The sequence below is a fragment of the Eulemur rufifrons genome, chromosome 7 (genome assembly GCF_041146395.1).
Source record: "Eulemur rufifrons isolate Redbay chromosome 7, OSU_ERuf_1, whole genome shotgun sequence".
Taxonomy (NCBI): Eukaryota; Metazoa; Chordata; class Mammalia; order Primates; family Lemuridae; genus Eulemur; species Eulemur rufifrons.
Genome location: NC_090989.1, coordinates 264812182 through 264837938, shown reverse-complemented (window position 1 = coordinate 264837938; position 25757 = coordinate 264812182). Strand labels below are relative to the sequence as shown.

The 25757-nt window shown below is 42.3% G+C and overlaps 1 protein-coding gene across 10 annotated transcripts in view; it reads right to left on the bottom strand.

The window, feature by feature from the left end:
* Positions 1-4574: 4574 nt before the first annotated feature.
* PALM2AKAP2 (PALM2 and AKAP2 fusion) overlaps positions 4575-25757 on the bottom strand; it is a 313634-nt gene continuing 292451 nt past the window's right edge. For 7 of the 10 annotated variants that reach the window (XM_069476664.1, XM_069476660.1, XM_069476661.1 and 4 more), the window contains 2 exons: positions 19423-19601; positions 4575-8665 (listed from right to left, as the gene is read on the bottom strand). In XM_069476664.1, coding sequence (XP_069332765.1) covers positions 8567-8665; positions 19423-19601 — 278 coding nt within the window. In that variant the 3' untranslated portion in view covers positions 4575-8566. Of the gene's footprint in view, positions 8666-13908; positions 13948-19422; positions 19602-25757 lie in introns of all 10 variants that reach the window. The other 3 variants (XM_069476663.1, XM_069476666.1, XM_069476662.1) reach the window with 2 other exon arrangements.

Below are 25757 nucleotides of genomic sequence, written 5' to 3'. Positions count from 1 at the left end.
TTTTAACTTGACACATGGTGGGCACTCAGATAAGTATTTGTTGACTGAATATAGGGATTTAAGAGCATAAACTCTGAGCGCATCTGTACTAATCACTCACCGAACTCTTCACATATGACATCTGGTTGAATTCTCACAGCAACTCTATAAATCACAGATCTGATCTAGAATAAGCAAATTGTCAAATGTTCCACCAAACAATTAGTGGGCCCAAATCTGAGTTCCCTGCCTGATCCCAAAAGTTGAGCTCTTGTTAGAAAAGACATTGATCCTGTAGCAGAAGCAGACAAATTAGAGCCTGTTTTTGTATATCCTGCAGGCCAAGAAGAGAGTTTACATTTTTGAATGGTTGAAAAAAATGAAAGAAAAATATTTTGTGCCGTGTGACAATTATATAGAATGAAGATTTCAATGTTCATAAGTAGTTTTACCGGAACACAGCCACACTCATTCATTTACGCATTGTCTATGGCTGCTTTCACGTGACAATGGCAGAGGTGGGTAGCTGTGTGGCCCACAAAGCTTAAAATATTTACTTATCTGGACCTTTACAAAAATGTTTGCAAAAAAAAAAAAAAAGTTAGAATGAACCTAGACGGCCACATGAATACCTGCTCGGCAATGTTTTCTGACCAGTTTTCGGTCAAAAGAGGTAAGGATTCTCTGAAGATACTTAGAATTGGAACAAGGGGTCTTCCTAAGTATCCTAGCTCCATTATTCTTTTTAGAGAGATGATGAGCTCCAGGTGGAATAAGCTCAAGCCCTTCCTCAAATCACACTCCTAGTAAAAGACAAATTGTGTTGTTCTCAGTGCAATCCGGAAGAGGTGCAACTATAGTCTCTTGTTAGAACAATAGCTCATCATGGTATTAGCATGACTTTGCCTCGCTGGGAATTCTTGTAAATGCAATGTTAATAATTCTGACTTTGGAAGTAAGACTGCCTAGATAGGTGACGTTAGGTGAGTCGTCACTTTATTTGTACTTTATTTAGTTTCCTTAACAGTATAAAAGAGGGAATGGCAATACTTACTTCCTAAGCATATAGTCTTAAGAAGTTATGGCCACATTATTAGTGCATTTCTTCAAATTTCAGATGCTATCAATTGGAATTTGAGTTTTTAAATATGACCATTAATAAAAAGCACTGCCACTTAAGACCACAACCCAATACCCTCTAATCACTGAGAATTTTTATTTTATACCCATTGAATAACTCCTTTGGGCTTATTTAAATATAGACGTTTTTAATACATGATTTTTGTACATACATAAAAAGGAAAGTGTAAAACAAAGTAAATTGGCTAAGGTATTCCTAAAACATCTTCATGTTTAAAGTCTGACTCCTCTGAGTTTTTTCCATACATTTATATGCATTTTCACCCTCTGTGTGTTGGTGCAGTATTTCTTAGAGGAGTGCTCCATTATTGAATCTAGAATTTCCTTCCAAGTCACCCATACTCATTCTGTAACTTGGGTGGCTGGCACTTTCCTATAATTATATTGTTTTCTTTAATTGGACCACGTGTTCCCTGGACGTTAGGCACGGCACCTGCTGTTGAAAATCAGCAGGCAGTTTCCATCAAATTCATGCTTGCTGCCTTAACAACGTTCCACGTGATGCACAAATCAGTCACAACTGCCTCTCATCCTTCGAAATGTTGAAAATCTATTCTAAGACTTACCTATTCCTCTTGCCTTCCTTTGCACGGGTCAGTCTGTAAACAACACATGTGTTGCCAACAACGCTGAAAACTCAATTATGGTGACCCCAATAGAAACAGCCACAGCCAAGTTCCCAAGCTGGCCTGCAGAACCTCAGGGAAACCCCACACCTTTCTTTTGAATTTGAGAGTGCGGTGAGGGTGGGCAAACATTTGCAAAGGTAAAGTCTCTTTGAGGGTCTTGTCCAGAGACCACTGTGCAAGAACTAGTTGCCTGCCTCCAGGTGAGACTTCTTTTAAACATGTATTTGTTTGTTTGTATTTACTTGTATTTATTTAAATGTTTTGTTTTATGTAGCTATTAGCATTCCTTTAATGTATTTTATGCATGTTTGATATATGCTGGTCAATTCTTTCCCATATTTTATTCTGATCCCATTTACTACCTATTTTTTCCTCATTTTCCACTTGCCCACTTCTTTTCCTTCCTTTATGTTTGTCCTTAATTTTAACTTTTTATCCTTCTTAGTCTTTTAGTTGTCTCTAGTTGTCATACACCATTTTATCTTGCTTTTCATTTGTTTTATGTTTCACTTGTTTTATCCTATCTTCTTCATTTTAGTAATAATAATTCTATCATTAACTAACATAGATGGAGTGCTTGTGCTTACTGTCATCTATGAGCACTATTATTCACACTTTACAGATTGGGAAACTGAGGCAAAGACGGGACAAATAACTTGCTCAGTGTACACCACTAGAGGGAGACTGAACCCACAATGGTTGGACTGATGGGTTCAGGAGTTCAGCATCCCTTCCTCCACCTTCCTGTCACAGACCCTGGCAACGGCCTAGGCACAGAGGCTGGCTTTTTATTTGTTTGTTTTTGTTTTTCTATCTAGGAGTAATCATGATCATCAGAAGAGATGATCAGAATCTTGAATCCTTGATGGGTTTCTGCTGTGACTAGTTCATAAGAGCCACTCCAGGCAAATGAAAGCTCTGATTAATTAGGGCTTTAGCACCACAACTCTAGGTCATCCTGTGCGCCTTTTAATCACAGTAGTCTTTGTTCTCCACCAATTATTAAATATTCAGGAGTTTTTAAAGCCATTTGCTAAACCACTGGTCTCTTGAAATCAGCCACTGTACACTGTGGAAATTGGCAGACACTAACAATGACAAATGGAAAAAAAAAAAAGACCCTAGTTTCATCTGCCAGAAAGGCATTTTTGGCCTTTGTCTGTTTTTCTTTCTTTCTTATCCCTGTGCACCCATTGTAGGTTAGAGGATGTTTCTGGCACTTGCTTACAGCTTGTTCATCCCTCTGTTAGCCCCAAAGGGTTAACAGCTGGGCCTGCAGTCAGCCAGAGGCCTGCAGCTTCCTAAAGAAGGACAGCTGAGGGTATCAGGGAGGTAACAACTGCAGCTTTGCAAAACCCCTCCCTCAGTTGCCAGCAGTGCTGTCACCTGGGACCATCGAGATGTGCTCAGAGATGGGCCAGTTCAGCTCGAGTCCTCACTAATTTCAATTTGATGTTGCTCCCAAGAACTCTTTGAAGTAGGTCGACATGAGGCAGTCAGATGTCCCTGGTGGACCAGTGATTTTCAATCCTGGCTGCTCATTAGAAAATCCTGGAGAGTTGTTAAAACATACTCACATCACATCTGAGCCCCATTTAGAGGAAATAAATGGGAATATCTGGGGGTGAGGCCCAAGCACCAGTATTTTTAAAAACCAGTGCAGCTGATCCTAACGTACAGCATAGCCAGGGTTAGAAACCATTGCACTGGGGAGAGGGACGCTCAATGCTTGCTGCATACGAGAGTCACCTGGGATGACATGGTGCCACAGGGAAGCCCCCAGATGCTCAGAGAAGGAAAATATGGTTGGAAATTCTGGGGGAAAAGATTGGAAGAATCACAAATAGGGAGAGCTAGAAAAAGAGGCAGCTGGAGTGGAAGTGCAGGGAAGAGGAGGGGTCAGGGATGAGGAGCAAAAACTGAGGTCAGGGGTTAGGGACCCAGAGTCAGATCAATGGATAGAAGAGCAGCTAGAGGCTGAAGGGGGAGTGAGGAAGTAGAAGGGAGGGGGGAGGAAATTTGGGGAGGAAGCTTCCCCTGATGAACGTGTGGCATTAGTGTTTTTTTTTGTTGTGGGTTTGGTTTTTTTTTTTTTTTTTTTTTTTTTTTTTGAGACAGGGTCTTGTCCTGTCACCCAGGCTGGAATACGTAGCATGATCATAGCTCACTGCAGCCTTGAACCCCTGGGCTCAAGAGATCCTCCCTCCTCAGCTTCCTAAGTAGCCAGGACTATAGGCGCGCGCCACCTGGCCCAGCTAACTTTTCTTACTTTTTGTAGAGACGGGGCCTCCCTATGTCTCCCAGACTGGTCTCAAACTCCTGGGCTCAAGCGATCCTCCCGCCTTGGCCTCCCAAAGTGCTGGGATTATAGGCTTGAGCCACTGTGCCCAGCTTAGTTTGCTTTTTAAAGTGTGAAACTCTCTATTCTTTGCAGAAGAGAGCCCAGTACAGAGGCTCAGGATGTATTCGTCAAGAATACATTAGCGCTAAAGAGCCACACGGGGGCGCGAATGTGGGGTTAGTCCTGCTGTTTGCCGGACTCGCACTTGGGCTTTGGCGTCTCCCTAAGCCCTCAAGGGGCCCTGCATCGTTTCTGTGGGGCCTGTCGGCGGCTCTGGCCCCCAGCCAGGGCAGCTGGGGACAACACTGAAAAGGAGGCTTGGGAGCAGCCTGGTGCAGCGGTGCTCCACGCGCTCAACTGCTTTCTGTTCCAAATGTGAGGAAGCAGATGCCGGCGTCACACAGTCGAGGCCAAGGACGCTGGTGTGCCACTGTTTGGCCAGCCTTCCGCCCTCCCCCACGGTCACACAAGCAGCCATCGTTTACAAAAACACAACACACATTGGGTTTTAATGAGAAAATAATTGTATACTTGCATTGAATGCCTCACAATCACTATAAAACCAAAGCAGGATAATAACATTGAAGTGGTTAACATACACAGGAAAGCCAGATACAGAGTATAATTTCCAAACACAGTATTGCTGTTTTTTTCCCCCTCCCCGCCCCCCCCAAAACCAAAAAGAAATAAAAAGTCATTTGGGTAAAGAGCAACACAAAATCAAAATTGGCAGCTCACTGAATGCTTAAAATTCAGGAAATTGGTTTTGTAACTAAAACTGGATATAGTCACCATCTCTAACACTTAGGCTATTTTTTTTTTTTCAATACAGAGTTTAATTAAATCCATTCTTTAGTTGGAAAATGTTTAGTTATTTGTCTTCAGAGACAAAAGTCAACACTGTCATAGTGTTCCTTGTTACGTTTATATATATGTGTGTGTGTGTGTGTATATATAGGTGGACACTGATCTATATACTGCTTATATGACTTTGCCTGGGGTGGGCAGCATGCATGGGAGTAAAGAGGAAAGTAAATTGCATTGTGTCATCCAAGTAGAACACAGCCCGGCCTCCTGCCACTGACAGACCCTGTTTCCATAATTTCTGGATGAGAAAGCCAAGGTATGTCAGCAATCAGCTCTGGAGGAAAGCGAACGTCTATAAACACTGCAGAATGGAATACTCTCCAGAAGGCTTTTAACGTCTACAGAATCTAAACATTTGTTACAGTTGAGATTAAACAAGCTCATGTGCTATTTGGGGGTGGGGCCGAGCATCAGAGGCTGTTTTTCATAAGCCTCTCGCTCCTGATGGATTAGGCAGGAGTGACCTTCCTCCAGGGGTTGGTTCCGTCTTCAGAAAGTTAAACGGGTTCATTTGGGATCCCAGAGTCTAGCACAGTGCTATGTACAAAGCAGGGGCTTGTTCGATGTTTCTTGAATGAATAAAAAAACTCAAGAGCACAGAGAAAATCTGGCTCTCCCAAGGGAACTGTAATTTACATTTTAATAGGATAAGAATAGGATTCTCAGTGAGTAGCTCGAGAAAATAGACAGCAGTCGTCCGGAAGGCAGCGCAGGGCAACCAGCGGATGTTGGGGATGTAGGGGCCACAGTGAAAACACCTTTGTGACCTCGGGAGTCACAGCAACTACATTTGTGTCCTTATCTGCACACAGAGCGGGGCCCAAAGGCCCCCAGCTCCGTAACTCTGTGTTATTCCTTAAGCAGTAAGTGCTTCTGGTTCAATCAACTGTGGTCAAGACCCCTTCCTCTGCTTCTGAAGCGATTCTGTGAATTTTAAGGCCTCCTCAGCTTTCCTTTCAGCTGCAAATTCTCTTCTCAAATGTAGGTCTCATGTGGGTACATGGTTTCCTTCCAAACAGAACAAAAAACTTTTAAGGTACGTCATAAGGATGGTTTCCTCTTGTGAAAAATGGGGGAGTTAGTCTGTATCATGCCTATGAGCTCTACAGAACCCACCAGTCAGTCCTGAAAAAATGAAGCATATTTTATTTCTTTGTGTGACCCACAGAACTATCCTACTCTCCAGCCATACTAACTGCCACAGTGCCTGAGGCCACAGGATGCAGCTGCCTCCTCTGTTCCTGTCCCTGTGTCTGCCTTGGGAAGGCCTCCGCATTGCTGGGTTTTCAGCCCAGGCATCCCGGACCTCTGGCTGGAAATGCTTAGGCAAAGACGGCCCTCTCTCCTGGGTACTCCCTTGGCACCTGTCAGGACTTCTACCCAGATCTCACTTTCCTGGGAATGGCTGTCTCCATGCCAGATTCCTCCACCATAAAGTAAATGCTTTGCAGCAGGGATCTCATTGGGTTTGTGTCCCCAAAAGCTAGCACATTTTGTTGAAAATTCATTCAGAATATCCGGGAGAATGAACCATATAAAGATGGTGCCAACTGCCCATGTGCTCTTTGGGCTACCATCTGCAGAATCTGCCTTCAAATTACAGGTTCCCTTGGCATTTTAAAGCATCCTTGTTATTAGACAATTCCATTTTTTACTTCATGCCCACTACTTGCCTGTGAATAAACTTCGCCCCCAAAGTCAACACTAGTCTAAAAAAAGAAGCAAAGGTAATGTGCATAACATCTACATACAAATTTTGTGGAACTGCTACTTCTTAGAGCTTATGACGTGACAATAGAAAAACAAAAATGAACTTTAGTGAGGTCTGACTTAATTATTGCTTTTTTTAAAAACAAGAAACCACAGTTTTAAAACAAAGGAGGAAGAAAAGAAGGCTGGTTAGTTGGTTTTTTTCTCATGGCCAGAACTGAAAATTTTCTCATCCAGAAATTTAGGGCACCCGATTATTGAATACCCTTATCATATTGCTTTGAATGACAAAGATTAAAGCTGGCATCCTCTATCGTATACTAAGCATGAATACAAAGCATGAGAATAAATAGGATACTTTCCTAAATGTCAAATTACAAAACTTGCTCAAAACTTTGCAATCGTGACTCATGCAAATACCATGTTAGGTCAATTTAATATTACAAATACTGCATCAGCTCGGTGCCTTTATATCCCTTTTCATAAAAAAGAAATTCTCACTCACTCCTGAAGCTGGCAAACAGCTTTGGAGGAATTAACTGTACACCCAAGTGCCATGATCATTCTGGAATTTTAATCCACACACACACACACACCCCTTACACAAACACACAAAGATACACACACACACACACACACACACACACTCCATCTTTAGGATTTGTAGCTGATTCCAAGCCTGCACTTAAATTTCTATTCTATATTTTTCTTTGTATCATCCTGAAAAAACACTGGTTGCTCAGCAAAAATAATATCTCTTCCCTCCTTATTTTCTTCCCGCTCTTTTTCCCTCCCTCCCTTTTTCTCTCTCTACTTTCATGACATTTCTTTCATATTTCCTTTCTGATTGATCCAAAACAATCCATCATTCTTCTCCCTACCTCTAAGGCCCACTGTATATTACAAAATAGTTATAAACACCTTTATATTTCATGTCATCCACCTCTCTAAGGCAGAGTTTGCCCTTTTTGTCAATTATTGCCACTCTAAAAATACTCCTACCATCTTGAACCAAGTTGTTCAATGTGTACAGATTTTATACATGTATATATTCCCCCATCCCATCATAAAAATAGTTGTTGCCCACTAAATATAGTTTTCATATGAAGAAACATAAATGGTGAAAATGTGTTCTCATAAACTGCAGATCAATCAATATATTATAAGCAGACACGATCCTAAAGCTAAAATTACCCATTTGGTTTTTCTTCCCCTTTCTCAGCCTCCTAATGTAGAAGAGATTGTGTTTGCAACATGAAGACATATTGTCTTAAAAATAAGGATTGTATGGATTGCAATCATGAGTTGTTCCCAATTAATTAAAAAGAACTAAATGTAAGAGAAATGGAATCATAACTGCCTCTTCTCGGCAAATACAGAGAGAAACACCATTCATTTTATGGCTGCTGTAGAAAATGGAGTTAATACAACATCTCTGATGCTGTGAGTGATGGGTGGGAAACTGGTGCAGAGAGACATCCTGTGTCACGTAGACTGCGCCAGCCTGGGCCCTGTAGCTCCCTAAATGGCCCTATCACCACTGTTCCTCATCACCCAGCGAGGCTGGTCTCAGTTCTGCTTGTAGCAGCTATGCTGATTTGCTTGTCAAGTCTTTGTCCTTTTGCATCAATTGTGGATTGGTCCAAATACAGACATTGAGATTCTTTGAGTCACACACAAAAAAATCCTTTCTCTTTTGACTCCTGGGTGTCAGCATCTGATGAGTGGACTTCTTTTTCATTTCATTTTTCATCATTGTGTATTGCAGCTTCTGGTCTACATAAGGATTGCTGAGTTTGTTTGCACTTTAATACATAGTCCATTAAAATGCTTTGAGTTGTGATTTTCTTGGTTTCTTGGTAGCCCAAGCACCAAAGGAGCTTCCTGGGTTGAAGGAAGTTTATTCATTGTCTTCTTCCTCCTGGTTGGCATAGATTCCTGCTTCCCAGCGCAAGGCCAGTGCGCTCTTCCTTCGATTAACCCGTGTGGCCTCAAGGACCTGAAGAGAGAAGGAAGAAAATTATGCAGAGTTCATGGATGTTTATTACATACACAAGCCAACTTCTCCGTTTCTTTCCTCCTTTCTTTCTCCTAATGTGAGAGGGGAAAGTAATAAAGTATCTGGTACTACTGGGGGAAAGGGCAGAATGGGAGGTTCTAGGTTATGCATTCATCTCACAGCCAAAATTTATTTGCTATTTGATCCCTAGTTTTCAAAATAGACAGATTTAATTTTCATGAAATGTGCTGCAAGTTTCTTTGAACTAGACATGATTCTGCAGCAAGTTTTTCAATAACAAAGCAGATCTCCACATGCTACAGATCAGTGCTGTCCAAGAGAACTTAATACAATGACGAAAATGTTCTGTATCTGTGCCATCCAACATGGAAGCCATTAGCCACACATGGCTATTGAGCACTTGAAATAGAGATAGTGTGGTTGTGAAGCTAAATATTTAATTTTAATTTAAATAGTCCCGTATGGCTAGCAGCTACCATATTGGACAGCATAACTATAGATTATCTTAGTGTCTTCATAAACAGGAAAACTAGAAAATAATTCCAAACAGTGGGACCAGTGTGGATTCAATCCATTAAGCTTTGTGGGTCTACATAAGCTATGATCATATTTACATCATGAAAATCTACTTTGGCATAATTAAACTCAACAAGCCATTAAGTGGGAAACAAAAAAGCTTTTCAGGCCAATAAAAAGCAATCTCAGCATTTTGATGCAACTCCAGTCCCATATATGTTAGTAAATGAAATTAAAGGTGACAATGTCAAGGACAAGTAGGCTCACCACCATTGAGGGAGGGCCTCCCCTCTCCTCCCACCCCTGGTTCACTAGAACAGTCTGTGGATTCCTGAGAGGAGACTTCAGCCGATCTGCTCCAGTTTTTTTTGCAAGATGAGATTCCAGGTGATGACGTTTAGGTTGCCAACACACGAGGCATGATTTCATTTCACAACACCGTAGCAAAAGCAAACTGATGCACGTCCACCAATTACTCTGGCATGAGTTTAGGACATATAGTTCCTGATTTTAAAGAAAAGTCCAGCAGAGCCAACAGTGGTTGGTTATCCAAACCACCACGAAGGCTTTGCTTATTCTAAAAATAATCATTTAGGCAAGGGACAATAATGCTGGCAACTCCAGAGAAGCAAGGAGATACAGGTTACAGGCAGAGGTGGAGCCCAGGTATAAACGGATTCAAGATAGGTGAAAGGTCTGGGGATCCATCTCAACCTGCTTCTCTGCACCCTTGTCAAATGAATGGATCACCCAGAGCTTCAGCGTATTTTCTTCCGGGAAGCCTTTCCCATTCCTCCCAGCAGGGGGAGCTCTACCCGACATGTAGGATGTTCTCAGTCATGCTTGTTGAATGAATGAATGAGGCATTGATAAGCACATAATCTGTGTCATGAAGTATCTTGTGTGTAAGCATACCATGATCACTTATTCAATATCCAAAAATATCTAACAATAACAAATTAGAAAGAGGAAAGCATGCTTGCTGTTCTGGTATAACTAAATAGAGGAATTTTCTGGTCTAATGTGTGGGTAGCATGGAACCGAGACACACGCTGGACTGCACTTGGGAGTTCTGAGCTCTAATCCCAGTTTTGTCCCTTGTTGTTCTTGTATCTGAAGTTTCTTTATAAAATGGAGAGCACACTGCCTTATTTCCAGTCTTTCTCAGGAGGCATTGTGGACTCCGAAGTCCAGGCAGGTCTAGCGACTGTGCGACCTTAGAAAAGTCACTTACCCCTGTGCCTCAGTATTCCCATGTAAAATGGGGATAATATTAATAACAACTACAGCATAGAGTTGGCCTGAGGAATGACTGAAGCAATGTATGCAAAGCACCTAGCATAGTAAATTCCTAAATAATAATCCTTTGCATGATGATAGGAATAACTGTTATTAAACTATGAAGTGGCATACAAATATCAAGCATTTTTATAGGGAAAACTACGTTGTATAAAATGATCATCTGTTCACCTTTCCGATTGCAGATACAAACAGAAAGGTTTACATAAAAGCTAAAAATAAATCTTGAGTTCTGAAAAATATGATCCTCATCCTTTTGAAATGTTCTTTGTCTTGTTATTTAAACCCTATTTGAATTCTCAAACAACTTGAGCAGATTGAGTTTGCTCTGTCCTTTAGGAACCCATGTTACAATCCAGCTATCCATCCATCTTACAAATACGAATATTTACCAGGTTCCTACAAAGTGTCAGGCATGGTGCTTCATACTGAGGATAGAATAGTCCTTTCCCTCATGGAGCTTAGTCACAAAAAGTGTAATGGGCAGAAAAAATAATATTCATAATTATGGAAACACTTAGGGTAGCCTGGGTTTGAATATCTACTTGTCAAGAGCCAAAATAATTCACTTATACCAATAGTGAGCTTTCTTTTCTTAATTCATTCCCCTAATTTGTGTTGTCACTTAACATGATCCTGAATTTCTGGTAAACTCTAAAGCTCCTAGTAATAACAGACAAGAAAATAAACAGATCATTATTGAAATAGCCAGCAACCTTGATTTAATGCTATCATAGGGTTCATAAGCCTTATGACCCAGGACTGTCTCGAAGTCAAGCCATCCTGCAACTGGTCTTTTCAAGATTCAAAAGCCAAGCCCTTGGGCAAGGTATTTGAATAAGCATCCGTTTCATAATTAATACAGACTACTGTATGTGTGCCAGTCTGTGTGTGCACACACGTGCATATCTCTATAAATCTCTAGCAAATTAAGAGCTCTTATTTGCATTATTGCATGAGAACTTCACTTTTCTGAAGTCCAATCCTTTCTCTTCTGGGCAAAAAAGCACATGTTTCTGGGGCTCTAATAATAGTACTTACGTCATAAGTACTATGAACCAGTTACTGTTTTAATCCTCACTACTGTTTTATGAGATTCATGCTATTATTAGTTTCATTTCTCATGCCAGGACACTGGGAGGTTAAGCAACTTGCCCAGTGTTACCCAGGTAGCAGGAGGAAAAGCCAAGATTTGAACCCAGCACTCTAGGTGTGGAGTCGCTGCTAGGCCATATGGCTGCTCCGTGACTTGCGAAGAGCAATAAACACTGTCCATGAGATGGGAAAACAAAAAACAAAAGAAAGGCCTGATTTAAATTTTCACTGTTTTCACAAATTAATTCAAATTCAAGCCTGGTGGGAGAAAAAAAATTCAATTCTTCTTGAATGACCCTCTATTACTAATTTTTCTCTCTAATGCTTAGTGAATTTGGGTGAATGAATTGCTTAACTTTGAATAGCAACCAACATAGACAATTTTATTTGGGGGATGTGAAACAAAAGACAGATATGTAAAATAATATCGGTCACCCTATTAATATTAAAATTTATATTTTATGCCTCTATCTTCTCTTCAACTGAAGATAGAGTGGGTCCAATTCTATCTTCTGTAGATATATTTGACCAGATTTTCATTGTTTTAAACTATGCTGATTCAAATGGGCTACAAGCTTAGGGCCTAATTCTCAAACTGCCATCCTCCAGACGACAAGCACAATTAGCAAAGAAGGTACAAGGAACGATATTCCCAGTATTCACTTTATGCCTTATGAAAGAAAATTGCTGATAATCAGCTGCTCAGCTCTATGGTTAAATATAATTCTTTTCCTAAACAGGGAGACTTAAAAAATATATTATGTTACAGGTTGACATGACCAATTTGAAGAAAAATTTACAGTATCTAGTAAATGTGAGGATGTTATCAATCTAACAGCCAGTGCTTCTGCTCCTAGAAATATAGAGAAATTCTTCCATAGGTACATGAAGAGACATGCATGATAACATTCCTTAAAACATTATTTGTAATGGTAAAAAAAAAAAAAAAACAACTGGAAACAATCTACATTTCCATCAATAGGAGATTGACTAAATAATGATATATTCATTCAATGGAATACTATGCAGCAGTTACAAAGAATAAACCAGAACCACAATTATCAACATGGACACATCTAAAAACAATGCAGAAAGAATAAAGTAAGGAGTAGAGGGTACTGCAACATGATTTACCATTTATAGAATGTTTTAAAACATGCAAAACTAAGATACTGTTTGTATATATATACATATATAGTATACGCATAAAACCATGCATGGAAATGATGAATCCCAAACTTGAAAATAGTAACCTCTTGGGTGATGGGGGGAGGGAACTGGGAGAAGTAACAAGAAGGCTTGAATTGTATTTGCAATATTAACTTCTTTTAAAAAATATTAAGCAAATATTATGAAATGATAAAAACAGACCAAGTGGATTGGTAGGTTATAGTATTTCATTATGTGAGATTACTGGAAACTTTGAATTCTGGCTCCATGACATTGGGAACTTTGTTTTGTTGACCGCTGTCCTCTTGGAACCTGGCACAGTGCCTGACAATAGTAGAGCCTCAATAAATTGTTAGATGAATAAATGAACGATTCTCTCTATAATTCTGTATATTTGAAATAATTCTTTTAAAACAAAAATAAAATATAGAAATAAAAATATGAAACATACTGTGTTTTTTCAGCAAAAGAGAAAAATATAGAGAAAATGGAAAAAATAAAAATTTTGAAAGAAAACTATGCTTTCTCATAGCACACGTATTTGTGAAATCTGTATAAAAGGAAGTTAGGGGAAAGGAGACTTTGGGGGAAGTCAATCTTTAAAGGAACAAAATGAAACAAAAAATATAGGTTTAAAGTTTGGAGGAGGAGGACTGGGATGGTCCACAATTGATAGTCTATAGATTTAGGATGGTTCATCCTAAATCTAAAAATGGAGCTCTCCAGATTTGTGTTAAAGCAAACAAAAGACTGGCCACCATCAACAGCTCAATCTGCATGAGCTGCTCTGTTTTCGAACCAGACCAGAGTATACTTGCTATTTATGCCTAAAGAAACTTAAAAAACCCAAATAGCCCATCAATTGTGCCCTCAAGTCCAAACGTCTTCCAGATCCATGCGTAGGCAAGGTCTTCTCCAGTCCACCACACAGCACAGCAAAGCACAGCAATGTGTATCATCAGTGCATGGACTCCAACGTGTTGAGGCAGTCCCACAATTCATGAGAAGCAGGAAGAAATACATACAGAGACAAGCTATTTTTCTTGCCATTCTCACGTAACCCATCAGGAAATGGCAAACCACAGCAGCATGCACCTGGATCATGCATTCAGTAAAACCAACACAAACAAGTTGAAAAGTACCTCGGAAGTCACCTTGCAAGACAGTAACTTAGAGGTGTACTGGCAGAGAGGAAAAGACCACGGTTAGTACATGGCAGAGACACACTTACAGAATACCCCCCAGCCGGGAACCGGCACCACTCCAGGGGCAGACGTGACAGGAAGTAACATCGGGAGACCATTCCACACCTATGCCAAGACTTGCTTCATCTGATATTAGTTTATTTTAAAGTCCGTGTCTTTTGGGGCAACCAGATACCCTATTATTCATTAATAAAAATATCAGATAAGCCATACTTTGTTAATTCAAGATTTTCTGCACTTTGAATTAACAAGATGCCTTCCCCTTGTATACAACCAGCAAGGTCCTTGGTGGCCATTTTGGATTTGCTAGAATCTGTAGCCAAATAGCCTTTTCTCTTCCTATAGGCATCTCTGGACCCCAAAGCAGTCTTGTAGCCTGTTGTCCAATTAAAAGAAGTCCATAATCATAGATAGGAGTTGGTTTGAATGCAAAATTTATGGAAGCAGGAGCTCTGAAACTGACCTAGGGGTAGTCCTGCCTAGGGAAACCACACAGCCTCCCTTATCAAAACCTAAGTTTCTGAGAGTGGGATGATCATTTAGAATAATTATTCAGGATTAGTGTGGCATTTAGGAACTAAAATGATCCTTTAGTTCCTGTAGGAGACTAAAAGTCTTCTGTAAGAAAAGCGCAGAAAAAAATCGCCCAACTATGAGAAATGAGATAGTGGGACCAATTTAGGACAGCTCCCTCCAGAGTCATGGTAATGACTTAGGTTTACACTGCTTAGGACATTTGAGGCATTTATTGGTTTTGGGCACCGGTAGCCATTGACAGGTTAGGTGGGATCACACTTCTGTGACCATCGACTGCTTCTCACATGTAGCACTTAAGAGTCATAGTTCTATAGTTCTGTAATGATCAGGCTGGTGGCTGGGAGCTGACAGGTCTGGAGCTCTCCTTTCCTTTGCACCTTCCCTAGGGTGTGCATGAGAACTCAACAGAGGACTGAGGCAACACGAAGCATCCTTGATCATGGCTGAGCTTCCAGTAGAGCCGGGGAGGGCACTAGAGGCAGGTGGGCTTCCTTCACCCACTCAGAGAGAATAAAGCCATGAATCTCAATGCATGTCCTGGTCCAGGAGGGAAACATGTGCCAGGAATTCCTAGAGAAGCTGGGCCCCAGCTTTGACATAGCCCAGGAGAACTGATGATACGGCCTTCTCTTGTTCCAAGACAGGACAGGGTGGTTGGAAGACCTTTCAGTAATTAGGTCTTGGGGTTAGACAGAGAGAAAGAGCACATAGGAGAAACCCAGTGAGAGCAGGTCCTGTGCCAGCAGTAAGGACGGGGCTGACCACCCAGAGGGCTGTGATTTGGACTCTGGCCAGCTTCCCTTCAACTGAGAAAGGGAAATCAAATCCACTGACATATTCCAGAGCATCGTGGACTCAATGATCCATCACTTTCACCTTCTAAGGCTCAAGTCAGGTTGGGGAAACAACTGGACAGAAAAAAAGCTATTTGCCTAAATACAGTCATGCAATTCACAATGGACTGATGAATCACAGCTTCCTGAAGGGACTCTTTGTGCCTAAAGAAGAAAAACATGCAAATAGCCCGTTATTTGTGCCTTCTAGTTCAAACATCTTGCAGATCCATGAGTGGGCAACCCCGCCTCTGAGGCGGCCCCTTTGCAAGGCCCCAAGAAGCCCTTCAGGAAACTATGATTCACTAGTCCATTGTGAGTTGCATGACTGACTAGAAATGGCATCAGACCCAGATAAGGGGACATGTCCACATAGGATAATATTTCCAGATAAGGGAAACCCACAATAAGAGTAGAATTACATGCACTGCACAAAGTCACCAGGCTAAAGGGATGAACGGTGCTGAAGCCCAGTGTCCCCCTGACTCCACCCCTCAAACTGTGGGGTTAGGGCAGGGCTGCATCTTGACAGAGTTTTGAAAAGGGGTGGCTTTTTCTAATTCACACCAAGGCCTTGGCTAGGCTGGGAAATAGCCCTGGCTAAGGGGGTGGAGGTGGGGACGGTAATTCTCCTTCCTCAACAATTAGCCAAGGGGTTATGAATAAGTGGGGGCAGAGACCCTCACTGGTGACTATGCCACGCAGAACAAGGAAGCCAGCCCGGTGGGAGAAAGTTCTGAGCTAGTAACAACTATGGCCAGCTAGAGTTAACTTTTTGAGAAAAGGGGCTTTTTCACATTCCTTGTCATTGATTTTTTTTACCAGTTGCCAACTGACCAGAACATCCACAGATGACTTGTCACTGAAACAGTGACTCTCCGGTAGATGTTCCAAGACAGTTCAGGAGTAAAATTTCCATCTTTTGTCGTTCTCAGAGCCCTCAGACCATCCCCTCATTTCCAGCAGGAGAGAGTGACAGCTCAGGCACATGAAAAAGAAGGGCCACCAAATGCTGCACGACTTCCCTCACACCACTCTCGCACACGGATTCCGTGAGCCAGGGGCCCCTGCCTGTCCCGCACGGGACTTTTTAGGAAGTGGGAAAATTGAAGCGAGGAGGGCCCTGGGCTGGTGGATGGGACTCCAGAGACCATCACTGCTCTGACAGGGGCCGGGGGACACTGCACCTGTTTTGAGGGCAAGGATCACTTTTTCTCAGATCTGTTGGCAAAAGTCACTCAGCACAACCGCAAGGCTTCCCTTGGGCTCTCTAGCCTTCTTATTCTCCTGTCCTTCATGCTCGTCAATATCATTATGTCTAACAAATGATACACACGCTGTATACACATCCCAATGATCAGCCTGTTTTGTTTTTAGGAAGCACAGCAAATAAGAATTCTTTCCATTCAATTCACAAAGGACTTGCTACTTTCTGTGCCAACACATGCTTGGGTTCTGATCATGTGTGAGGCACTCTGATTCTCAGGTGTGGTGCATCATCTCTGGAAGGCACACCAAAATGCTGCCAAGGGCCTTACTGGAAGAAATACTGGCAGGTGAAGGTGCTGGGGACGATGCTGCGTGACACTGGGTGATGCTGCGTGTGCCAGCGTGAGCCACTGAGGCTCTTAGAGGGTGGAGAGTCCAAGAAGCCACATTTTGCCCTGAGAGTAGTGTATACAAATGGAAACTGGAGACCAGAATTACTTTACCTTTAACAGAATTACCTTTAGCTTCTAGGAATAGGTAAGCCAGTTACACAACTCAACCACCAAGCAATCCATCCGCTCTCTATTATTATCCTTCTGGTAGAGGAGATAATTAAAAAAAAAAAATGGAGAAGGGGCCATAGATCAGCTAGGAAAAAAACGATGGTTTGTTCATCCCTACAGGTAAACTTCAACATATTCACCAGTGATTGACACAGACATGGTACGAAAGACTCTGGGCTAGGAGATGGGCTCTCGTGTAAAGTCTGGCTGATGGCCACATATTTGCCTTAAAAGCGATGTGAGTATGTTATTTTAGATTTGGATCTCTTAAAAGAAGATATAGTGGGTTTGGCAGATTTGGTCCTATTCCTAAGAATTTTCAACAACAACAAATTTGGTTCGATTGTAATATCAATAACAGTGCAAAACATGTGGCCGTGAATCCAAGATCCGGGGATATTCACAGCTGGATTAGTTAGTAGGTTTTTTCCTTATTTGAAATGTTTGTTTACTTGGGAAATAGAGGGACAGGAGGCTGCCTCTTCAATTCACAAGTGAAGGGCAATCAGCATATTAAAACACCAATTCCGCATAGCTGCACGAAGGCAAGGGGGAAGTCCCATCTGGTGGGCATTTGTTAGGAGGCTGCCTGAGTGTCAGAGTGTACACAAAGGAGGCTTCCAGCCCTCTGCCAGTATAAAAGGAGTGACAGCTGGCTCTTCCCTTCTGTAGGGAGTATTTTTCTCGAACACCTGCACTCCAACACAAAAGACGTACACAAGTGACAAGCAGAGTGTGCTTAGCAAACACTCACGTGGGTCACATGCTAAGTGGTTCTTCACCATCCACACCAGAGTGTGAGGAGGCTACATGGCTAACTTTTACCAAAGCTGCTGATGTGGACTGTGCAATCATTGGGAGAAAAGAAATAAGATGCTTAGAGCACTAAGCTTCAAAATGGACACAGGCTCCAGAAAATTCCTAAAGGTGAACTCCAAACTTTTACACGGGGCTGCAAAGAAGGGCTGGCCAAAGTGACTTAGTGGGCAGCAAAAATCTTATAGGCTCAGGGAAGGGGCTGCTGGCACCCCCACAGAGAAGCCCAGCAGTGGAAATGTCCACGGCCACCGAGGGGCAGGTCTCATCCCACTGGGGAATACGGAGAGCAGCCCAGTAGAGTAGCTCCAGCCTGACAGAGTAGCCGAGCCAGTGATCCACACAGTTCAGGTGTAAACACAAGGGAAAGCCTGGGAGCTGCCAAGCGTGTAGTCAGACTGCTATATGTGTTTGCTTTCTTCTTTTCTTTACTACTATATATTTTGAAAGCAACTTTTGGTATCTGGCTTCAACTCCAGAAATCCACAGCCAGGATATAAAAGGCAGCAAAGAGTTCCTGTTGTGAATCCCACGGCATTCAAGTTTAAGGTGACCAGATAGTTTATCACCCCAACTGGGACACTTAAGGGTGAAAAGGGATGCTATTAATAATGATGTCGGGGTATCAGGCGTAAACCAGGACTGTCCCAGGTAAATTGGGTAGTATCCTCAACCAACCCAAGTTATCTGTGACTTAAGGGCAATTGGGGAGAGGGGTGATTACCTCAATACATGCTAAGAGACTGATGCCAGGAGACTCCTAGGAGGTTGGCATGAAAACCTGAGGCTGATCCCAGGGCTGTCTGGAACAATAGCTCCTAAGTCTCATATTGAAGAAAGAAACCACAGAGCAGATGACTTCCTTCACAGTTAATGTGAATGTCAAGTGCAAAGTTATAAGGCTTAGGGGTAGCAGGGTAGCCGTGTGGTTTTTAACTGTCATTCTAAATGGCTCTTTCCTGCCAAACTATGCACATGGGCTTGGTAATAAAGCCCAAAACACATTTAGCCTTTTGAGCACCATGTGACATCTATAGGGATTGCCCACAGGGTCGACCCTGAAGGAACAGCATCTTCATAGCACTCTAGAGAAATAAAATCTCTATAGAACAGGCCAAGCAATGGGAGAAATCAGCTCCCCGGTGCCTGGGGACGATTTCAGAGTGCTCACATCCTTTTTCCCTGTGTTGCCCTTGCATGTTGTCTTTTTACACACCAAGTATCTCATGGTCTAGCCTCGCCAGTGGGCTCCAACTATACTTGGCAGCAAAAGGACCAGTTCCTTGCATGATCACATGATCAACATCTTTGGGAAGTGAGGCCAAAACCCAAACCCAACTCTGGACATGTAAAACCACACATTTGGAAATTGATTTTGGAACCATGACGCTGACCAGACAACCACACACACATCTGCGCCTGAACTGGAATACAATACACCACGCCGATGGTCGCCCTCGGAGAAGTGAAAGAGGAAAGGAGGAAAAACTTACACTACTATCATCCATTCTCTCGCGCCTTTTAGATTTGTGTGTCTCATAGTCTTCCATGAGGGTCTGCATCAGATTCTTGGGCCGCTGGGTTCCGGCAGCCTCTTCGGGGGCTAAGTCAGGCTGCAAGCTGGGGCCTTCAGTGGTAGGGGATGGAGGAGGTTTGACTTTCTCTATTTTCCCTGAAACAACACGAAGAGAACACCCTTTCTAAGCTTGTCTGCTCATGACTGCTTTCAGAAAGGAGAGAAAACCGGCGGAAAAAAAAAAAAAAAAAAAAGTAATCCCTAACAGAGAGTGGTACCAGACTGGTAGTTAAGTGCAGGCCATTTTAATACAGGGATCAAAGCACTTAAGGTCAATGCACAAACACATCCAACAAAGACCTCAAAAACAGCAGTTTCAAAAAGTCAGATCAAACAGACCACGCAGGTACTTAGACAGACAGACAGACAGACAGTGCCTCCAGTTGTTTTTGAGACGTACTCTATCACAGATCATAGAATTAAGACTGTCAGAGGTGGCACACCTTGGAGCCTTAGCGACTCACTTCTTTCTTACAGATGAGGAAACCTGAGGCTCTGGGAAGGGAAAGCCGTGTTGAGGTCCCTTAGGAGCCAGTGATGGCACCCGGGTCCCCTGGTTTCCTCACCAGGTTCTGTCCTCTATATCAGAGGTAGCCAGTTCTCCGCTGACATGCCCAGACTTTTTGTGTGGATAGCACAGTGTTGTAAAACCTGTGAATGAGAACGACGCTTATTCTTTTCGGATCACCCAAGTCTTACATTGGCCAGCTTCATTCATTTACCTGACCTGCTGGGATCCTGAAACCATTTGGGTTTGAGAACCGCTCCCTCCAGACCTTGAGGAACATACACCAACAAAGGCAATAGGAAAGGTGTGCACCAGACTTGGGAATGGTGTGATTTGAGCTCCTGAAATGCCCTCCAGCATTCTCAGGACGAGCAGATGAGGTCAATGGTTAGTTAACCAGTGGTATGGTGACTCTGGGCACTTCCACCAAGACCACCTGCATCCCTCCCTGTTGGGAAGTGCCTGGCTCTGCTTTCTGGGTCCCCGAGGGGTGGGTTTTATTGCCACAGAGCAACAAACGCCCTTCTGAGAAGTATCTCCAGGGGCAGCGGTTATGATTTTTCCCAACTATGCCCCCTGTGAGTGAAACAGCTGGAATCTGTGAACAAGGTATGTAGAGAAAATACACAAAATAAATGGGGACCTTGCCAGTTTCCAAACTTTTGGACTTGAATGGCCCCACTTGGAAAATTAAAGGCCCATTTGACCTCTTCTGGTCCCAAGCTAAAGGCGACTCACCTTACTTCATTTTACATCCCAGAAATCTAACTTGGCAACAGCCTGATGTAGCAGGAGTCACAGCGGAAGCCTGGAGCCAGTGTCTCTATGTGGGCTGCTTTCGCCCTTTACTGAGCCCTCCTGATGGGAGCTGAAAAGGCCTGGAGTTTAGGAAATCCAGGTTTTTAATTTCTGCTTTTCCATTAACTGGCTATGTGGTTGACTATAGATAATCATTTAGGGTTCCCACTTTAATTTTGGGCTGATCTCTTAAATTCTCCAAGCTTTAACTCCCATAGCTGTAAAATGAGAACTTTGGAAATAGTCGTCTTTGTGGTCTCTTCTAACTAACACATTTTATTCTACCAAATACTTTTGGCAAGATCAACCCTTATTGAGTAAAAAAAAAAAAAAAAAAAAAAAACCCAAACACAGGAGCATATGGCCATAATATTTGGGGATTAGGTGGAAAATAGATTTTAATATACAGAAGAGGGCACTCCATTTCACAGACACATTACATTAATAATCCAGTGAAACTGATTGATTCAGTCTGAATTACCCAGATAATTAAAAAGCCTTTTGATATTAACACTAAGATAATAAATATTTCAAAATCTCCAATTCACTAGAAATGGTTTCTAATTTTTATTATGGAAATTAGGGTATTCTGCATAAAATTTTTGCAACTCTTTTGGGACCAGAAATAGATACCAAATTGCCAGGTTGATTTTCATGATTTTCCAGTTGACCCCTCACATGTTTAGATCATCTCCCAGGAGCCATTCTTCTATCATTAAACTTCTAGAAAGCACAGTCTATATTCACTCCTAACTTTTCCCTTTCACACACAGCACAATGGGATCTCTGCCTCATAGTACTTTGTTTACACTTCTGTGAAGGTCATTTTCACATACTCACTTGTGTCCTATCTAGTTACTGAAGCTTCTGTCTTCTCAATTAAACTTTAAAGTCACCAGAGGACACGGGCCATTTCAACCATCTGTGAATCCCCTTAATTCATTTGAATGTAAACTCTACTAGAGTGGAACCTTGTCTGTCCTGGTCTCTGCTGGATGGATCCCAGCAGTAACTGTGGTATATGGCACAAGGTAGGAGTTCGTGCTTATTGAGTAAATCACTAAGTACATCTGAAGTACACATAACAGCCACTTAGCAAATGCTTGTGGATTGGAACAGAATAAAGAGTTTACATGACTTCACCAAAGCATATGAAATAAAACATTCCGGGTGTACAGAATCACAGACTCAGTGGCTGTGAAGTAATAGGGAGATTTATATAGCACTTCATCTGTAGCCCTCATGTTATCCAATCCTTACAACAACTCCCACTGCGATGTAGTTAGGGTGGATATCTGGAAATGGCTTAGACCAGCTCAGATGCTAACTCCAGCCCAAGTTACCTTAGATAGTAACAGTCAGAGCTAGTCCAGAACCCAAACCCAGTGCTGATTATGGCTAAATCATACGATGGAATGTATGTTGAAAAAGAGTTGTAAAGAGAGTGAAGGGCTACTACAGAAAGTTACCAATTAAACATTAATGACATTTCCTGCTTATTTCTTTATAGTCCATCCCCAAGGCAGGTTTTACTGGTTATAGCCACTAGAGGTCACATGAGTAACAGGAAAGAAAGGCTGAAATCTGACCATCCTCCCCCCAGTGTAGTTCAAATCACCCACTAGCATTCTGTGTGCCATTGTAGGAATCACACAGACTGCTAAAAAGCTGGAGAGGGACCCGTTCCCCACCTGACATCTTCCTCAGAGGTCCCGAGTTTGCAGCTAATGGTCTCCTCAATTAGGATAGTGAACACATTTCTGATGCTCTCCCCCTAGTAGCAGATACTGTAGACGCCATCAGCTTGGGGCTTGGAGATCATTACATGAACGTGATGCCAATGGTCTGCACCGCGGGCCTGGGAGGTCGATCACATCCTTGGCCTCATACGGCTCCTTGAAGGCCTGGAGGACATACCATGTTAGAGTCCCCAGACAGTGATGGTTACCTTTGGCGCCCGTGTTTCATTGCTCAGGTGTGCACGGGACCATAGTTACCCAGGTCCCGTCCCTGCCTACCCCGTCAGACCATGCTCTCACAGTGGTTTATTCCCCTGGTGACTGATTCCATTGCTAATAATCCCTGAAAGTAGCCTCCATTTTCAATGATGACATCCTGCCACTCCATTTCTCACCTGGACGGAACCCTACAGAACAACTCTCTTGAAGGGCCCTAGTCACCACCCTGGGAAACATGTACCGACAGTGCCATGCAGTCTGGAAGTCCAAGATCAAGGTGCCAGCATGGTGGGTTTCTGGCAAAGGCTCTCTTTCTGCCTTGCAGATGGCTGCCTTCTTGCTATGTCCTCACATGGCGGGCAGAGAGAGAGCAAGCTCTCTGATGCCTCTTTTTACAAGGGCACTAATTCCATCATGAGGCCTCCACTCTTTCTTGTGACCTCATGCAAATCTAACTACCTCCCAAAGGCCATAACATTAGGGGTTAAGTGCTTCAACACATGAATTTGGGGGTGGGGGATACAATTCAGTCCACAGCAGACATATTTCAGACTTCTGACCTCTAGAACTGTGAGATAATAAATACATATTGTTTTAATCTACTATATCTGCGGTAACTTGTCACAGCACCAATTATACTAACACAAGTATAAACCCAATATTGCCTTCCATGCACCTGTGTGCTTGGAGAAAAACTAGAAAGGTAGTGGCTATCTCTGGGGCAGTAGGATTATGAGTCACTTTTATTTTTATTCTTTATTTTCCAATATTTTCTACAATAAGCACAAATTAATTTTAAAAGCTAACACAAACCAGAAATATTTTTTCTGTTAAATATTATTAGCCCATGCTGAGAAAAGCAGATAAACCGGCTTGTGTTAACCTTCATGGACTGGGCAGATCCACAAACCTAGGCAGTACAGGAAGCTCAGGAAAGAAAAACACAAACTGCTCATCTCTGTAACAGTGGTGCTCACAAGGTCAGAGCATTGCAAGGCAGACTAAGGAGCAAAGAGGGCAGTGGCATTTCAGTCCAAATGTGCCAATGCTGTCTCCCATCGTGAGTGGAAAAGAAATCTGGGTGGCATGAATCTGGGTTTCCTGTTTATTTATCGTAAGTAGTTAAACCACTTTCTGGTCCAGAGAAAGAATCCATGCCTTGGCCTGGCTTCCAGTTTTTCCAAGCAAGACGGATTTCCCCTGGGCATCTGTGGCGGGCTGTGCTGACAGGGGGCAGAGAAAAGAATCTGCAATTCCTCCCACCCAAGGGAACCCGAGAGAGGACTGCCCTTACGCAGAGCACAGTTGTCGTCATCCCTGACAGCCCAAATCCTACTTCTGTAGAAACCAGTCTAACTTCTAAAATGCCAAGAATATGAATTCCAAAAGTTTAGAAAGTTATTTTGATCAAACGTGATGACTTGGGTGATTATTCTACTCCAGATACAGCGAGTCTGAGGTCTTAAATCAAAGATCCTTTGTTTCTACATTTGTCAAAAGAAAAGAAAAAGCCATCACCCACTCTTATTTAAAAACCAAACCAAACCGAACAAAAACACCCACCAAATGACATGCCTCGGCCGGGGCTCCTTCAATGACGGCCTTTCTTCACGCAGCACCAGGGTGAGGTTGCAAACATCTAAAGCGACCCACAAGTCACCAGAAAGAAATGAGCTCAGACTTGCATTTTCAATTTCATTTCCTCTCAGTAAAAGGGAACATCCTGCTTGTCAGCCCTGGAGTACACGGGCCTGTGAGGTTCCAGCTGTGACCTGCACACCAAGAACTGGTCCCTTCCTCTTTTATCTCTTCCTTTGAAGGCCCCAGGGGTAGAAGAATGTGATGATATGAATTTTCAGATTATAAACCTAGCTCAGAAATGAGAAATACCCCTGCCTGGCGGAACAAGTCAGAAACTGTCAAATATTATTGCTTAAAGGTAAGTCAGGGTGTGTGATGAGACTGATTTTGGGTCTATCCCTATGAACACGACAGGAAGATGATGAAAACTCTAGAAGGAAAGAGCTCTGCTTCTCCAGGGGAAGCACAATTTAAGACCAAAAAAGAAAAACACTAATTAAAACAGTAAGAATACAAATCATGGTGAATAGCAATTCCTCCGCCAAGATCTTTTTGTGAAACACATTTCTACCAAGATGATGGACTTGGCTGTGTTAAGATTACCTCCCAAAGTGTGTGTGTTGGGGGGAAGATTTAGGGTAATCCTTGTCATGTTATTGTCACCCAATACATTTAATCAATTAATGATGGACTTTGTCATGCCTTGGTTTTTGAAATCATAGAAGACTATTGAAAACTCATTCCTGAACTCAGGTTTTATAAGAGAAGCTTTAATTCTAAGGAAGTAACTAAAAAAAAAATTCCAACTAGGAATAGAAAGCAATTTTGTAATATGTGTTTTGTTATTTATTTCAGGTTCACAGTCACTGCAAAAGAGCAACTTATGCGTAACTCTGCTAAAGTTTTCTAGGCCTTTTCCTAAAACATAACAGTAACTATAAGAACAACAACAATTAGTCTTACTGGGAGACTTTTATGTACTAGGCACTGTCTTAAACTTTTTAAAGAGGTTGGTACTACTTTATTCCCATTTACTGGCGAGGAAACTGAGGTTTATAGAGGGGAAGTAAGTTGCTTACACAGCTAGCAAGCAGTGAGTCCAGGAATTGAACTGTAGATAGGAATCCAGAGACATGACTATCACATTTAAGCATGTGTTTTCCTTGACTGGCTTTGTTACATCTGGTATGAATTTATTAACATATTTCAGTAAGACAGGCTGGTAAAACTTGTGATGTCGGATGCATACAAGTTCTGGGAAACCTTTATGTTTACCTTCAAGCACAATAAAAGAAAATATTATATGCACTACATATATATTCTTTGTGGCTCTAATAATCTGTCCTGCACACTCTTCCCCCCGCCCCACCTCACCCTCCAGTCTGCCACCTCCTAAATGTGTAGTAA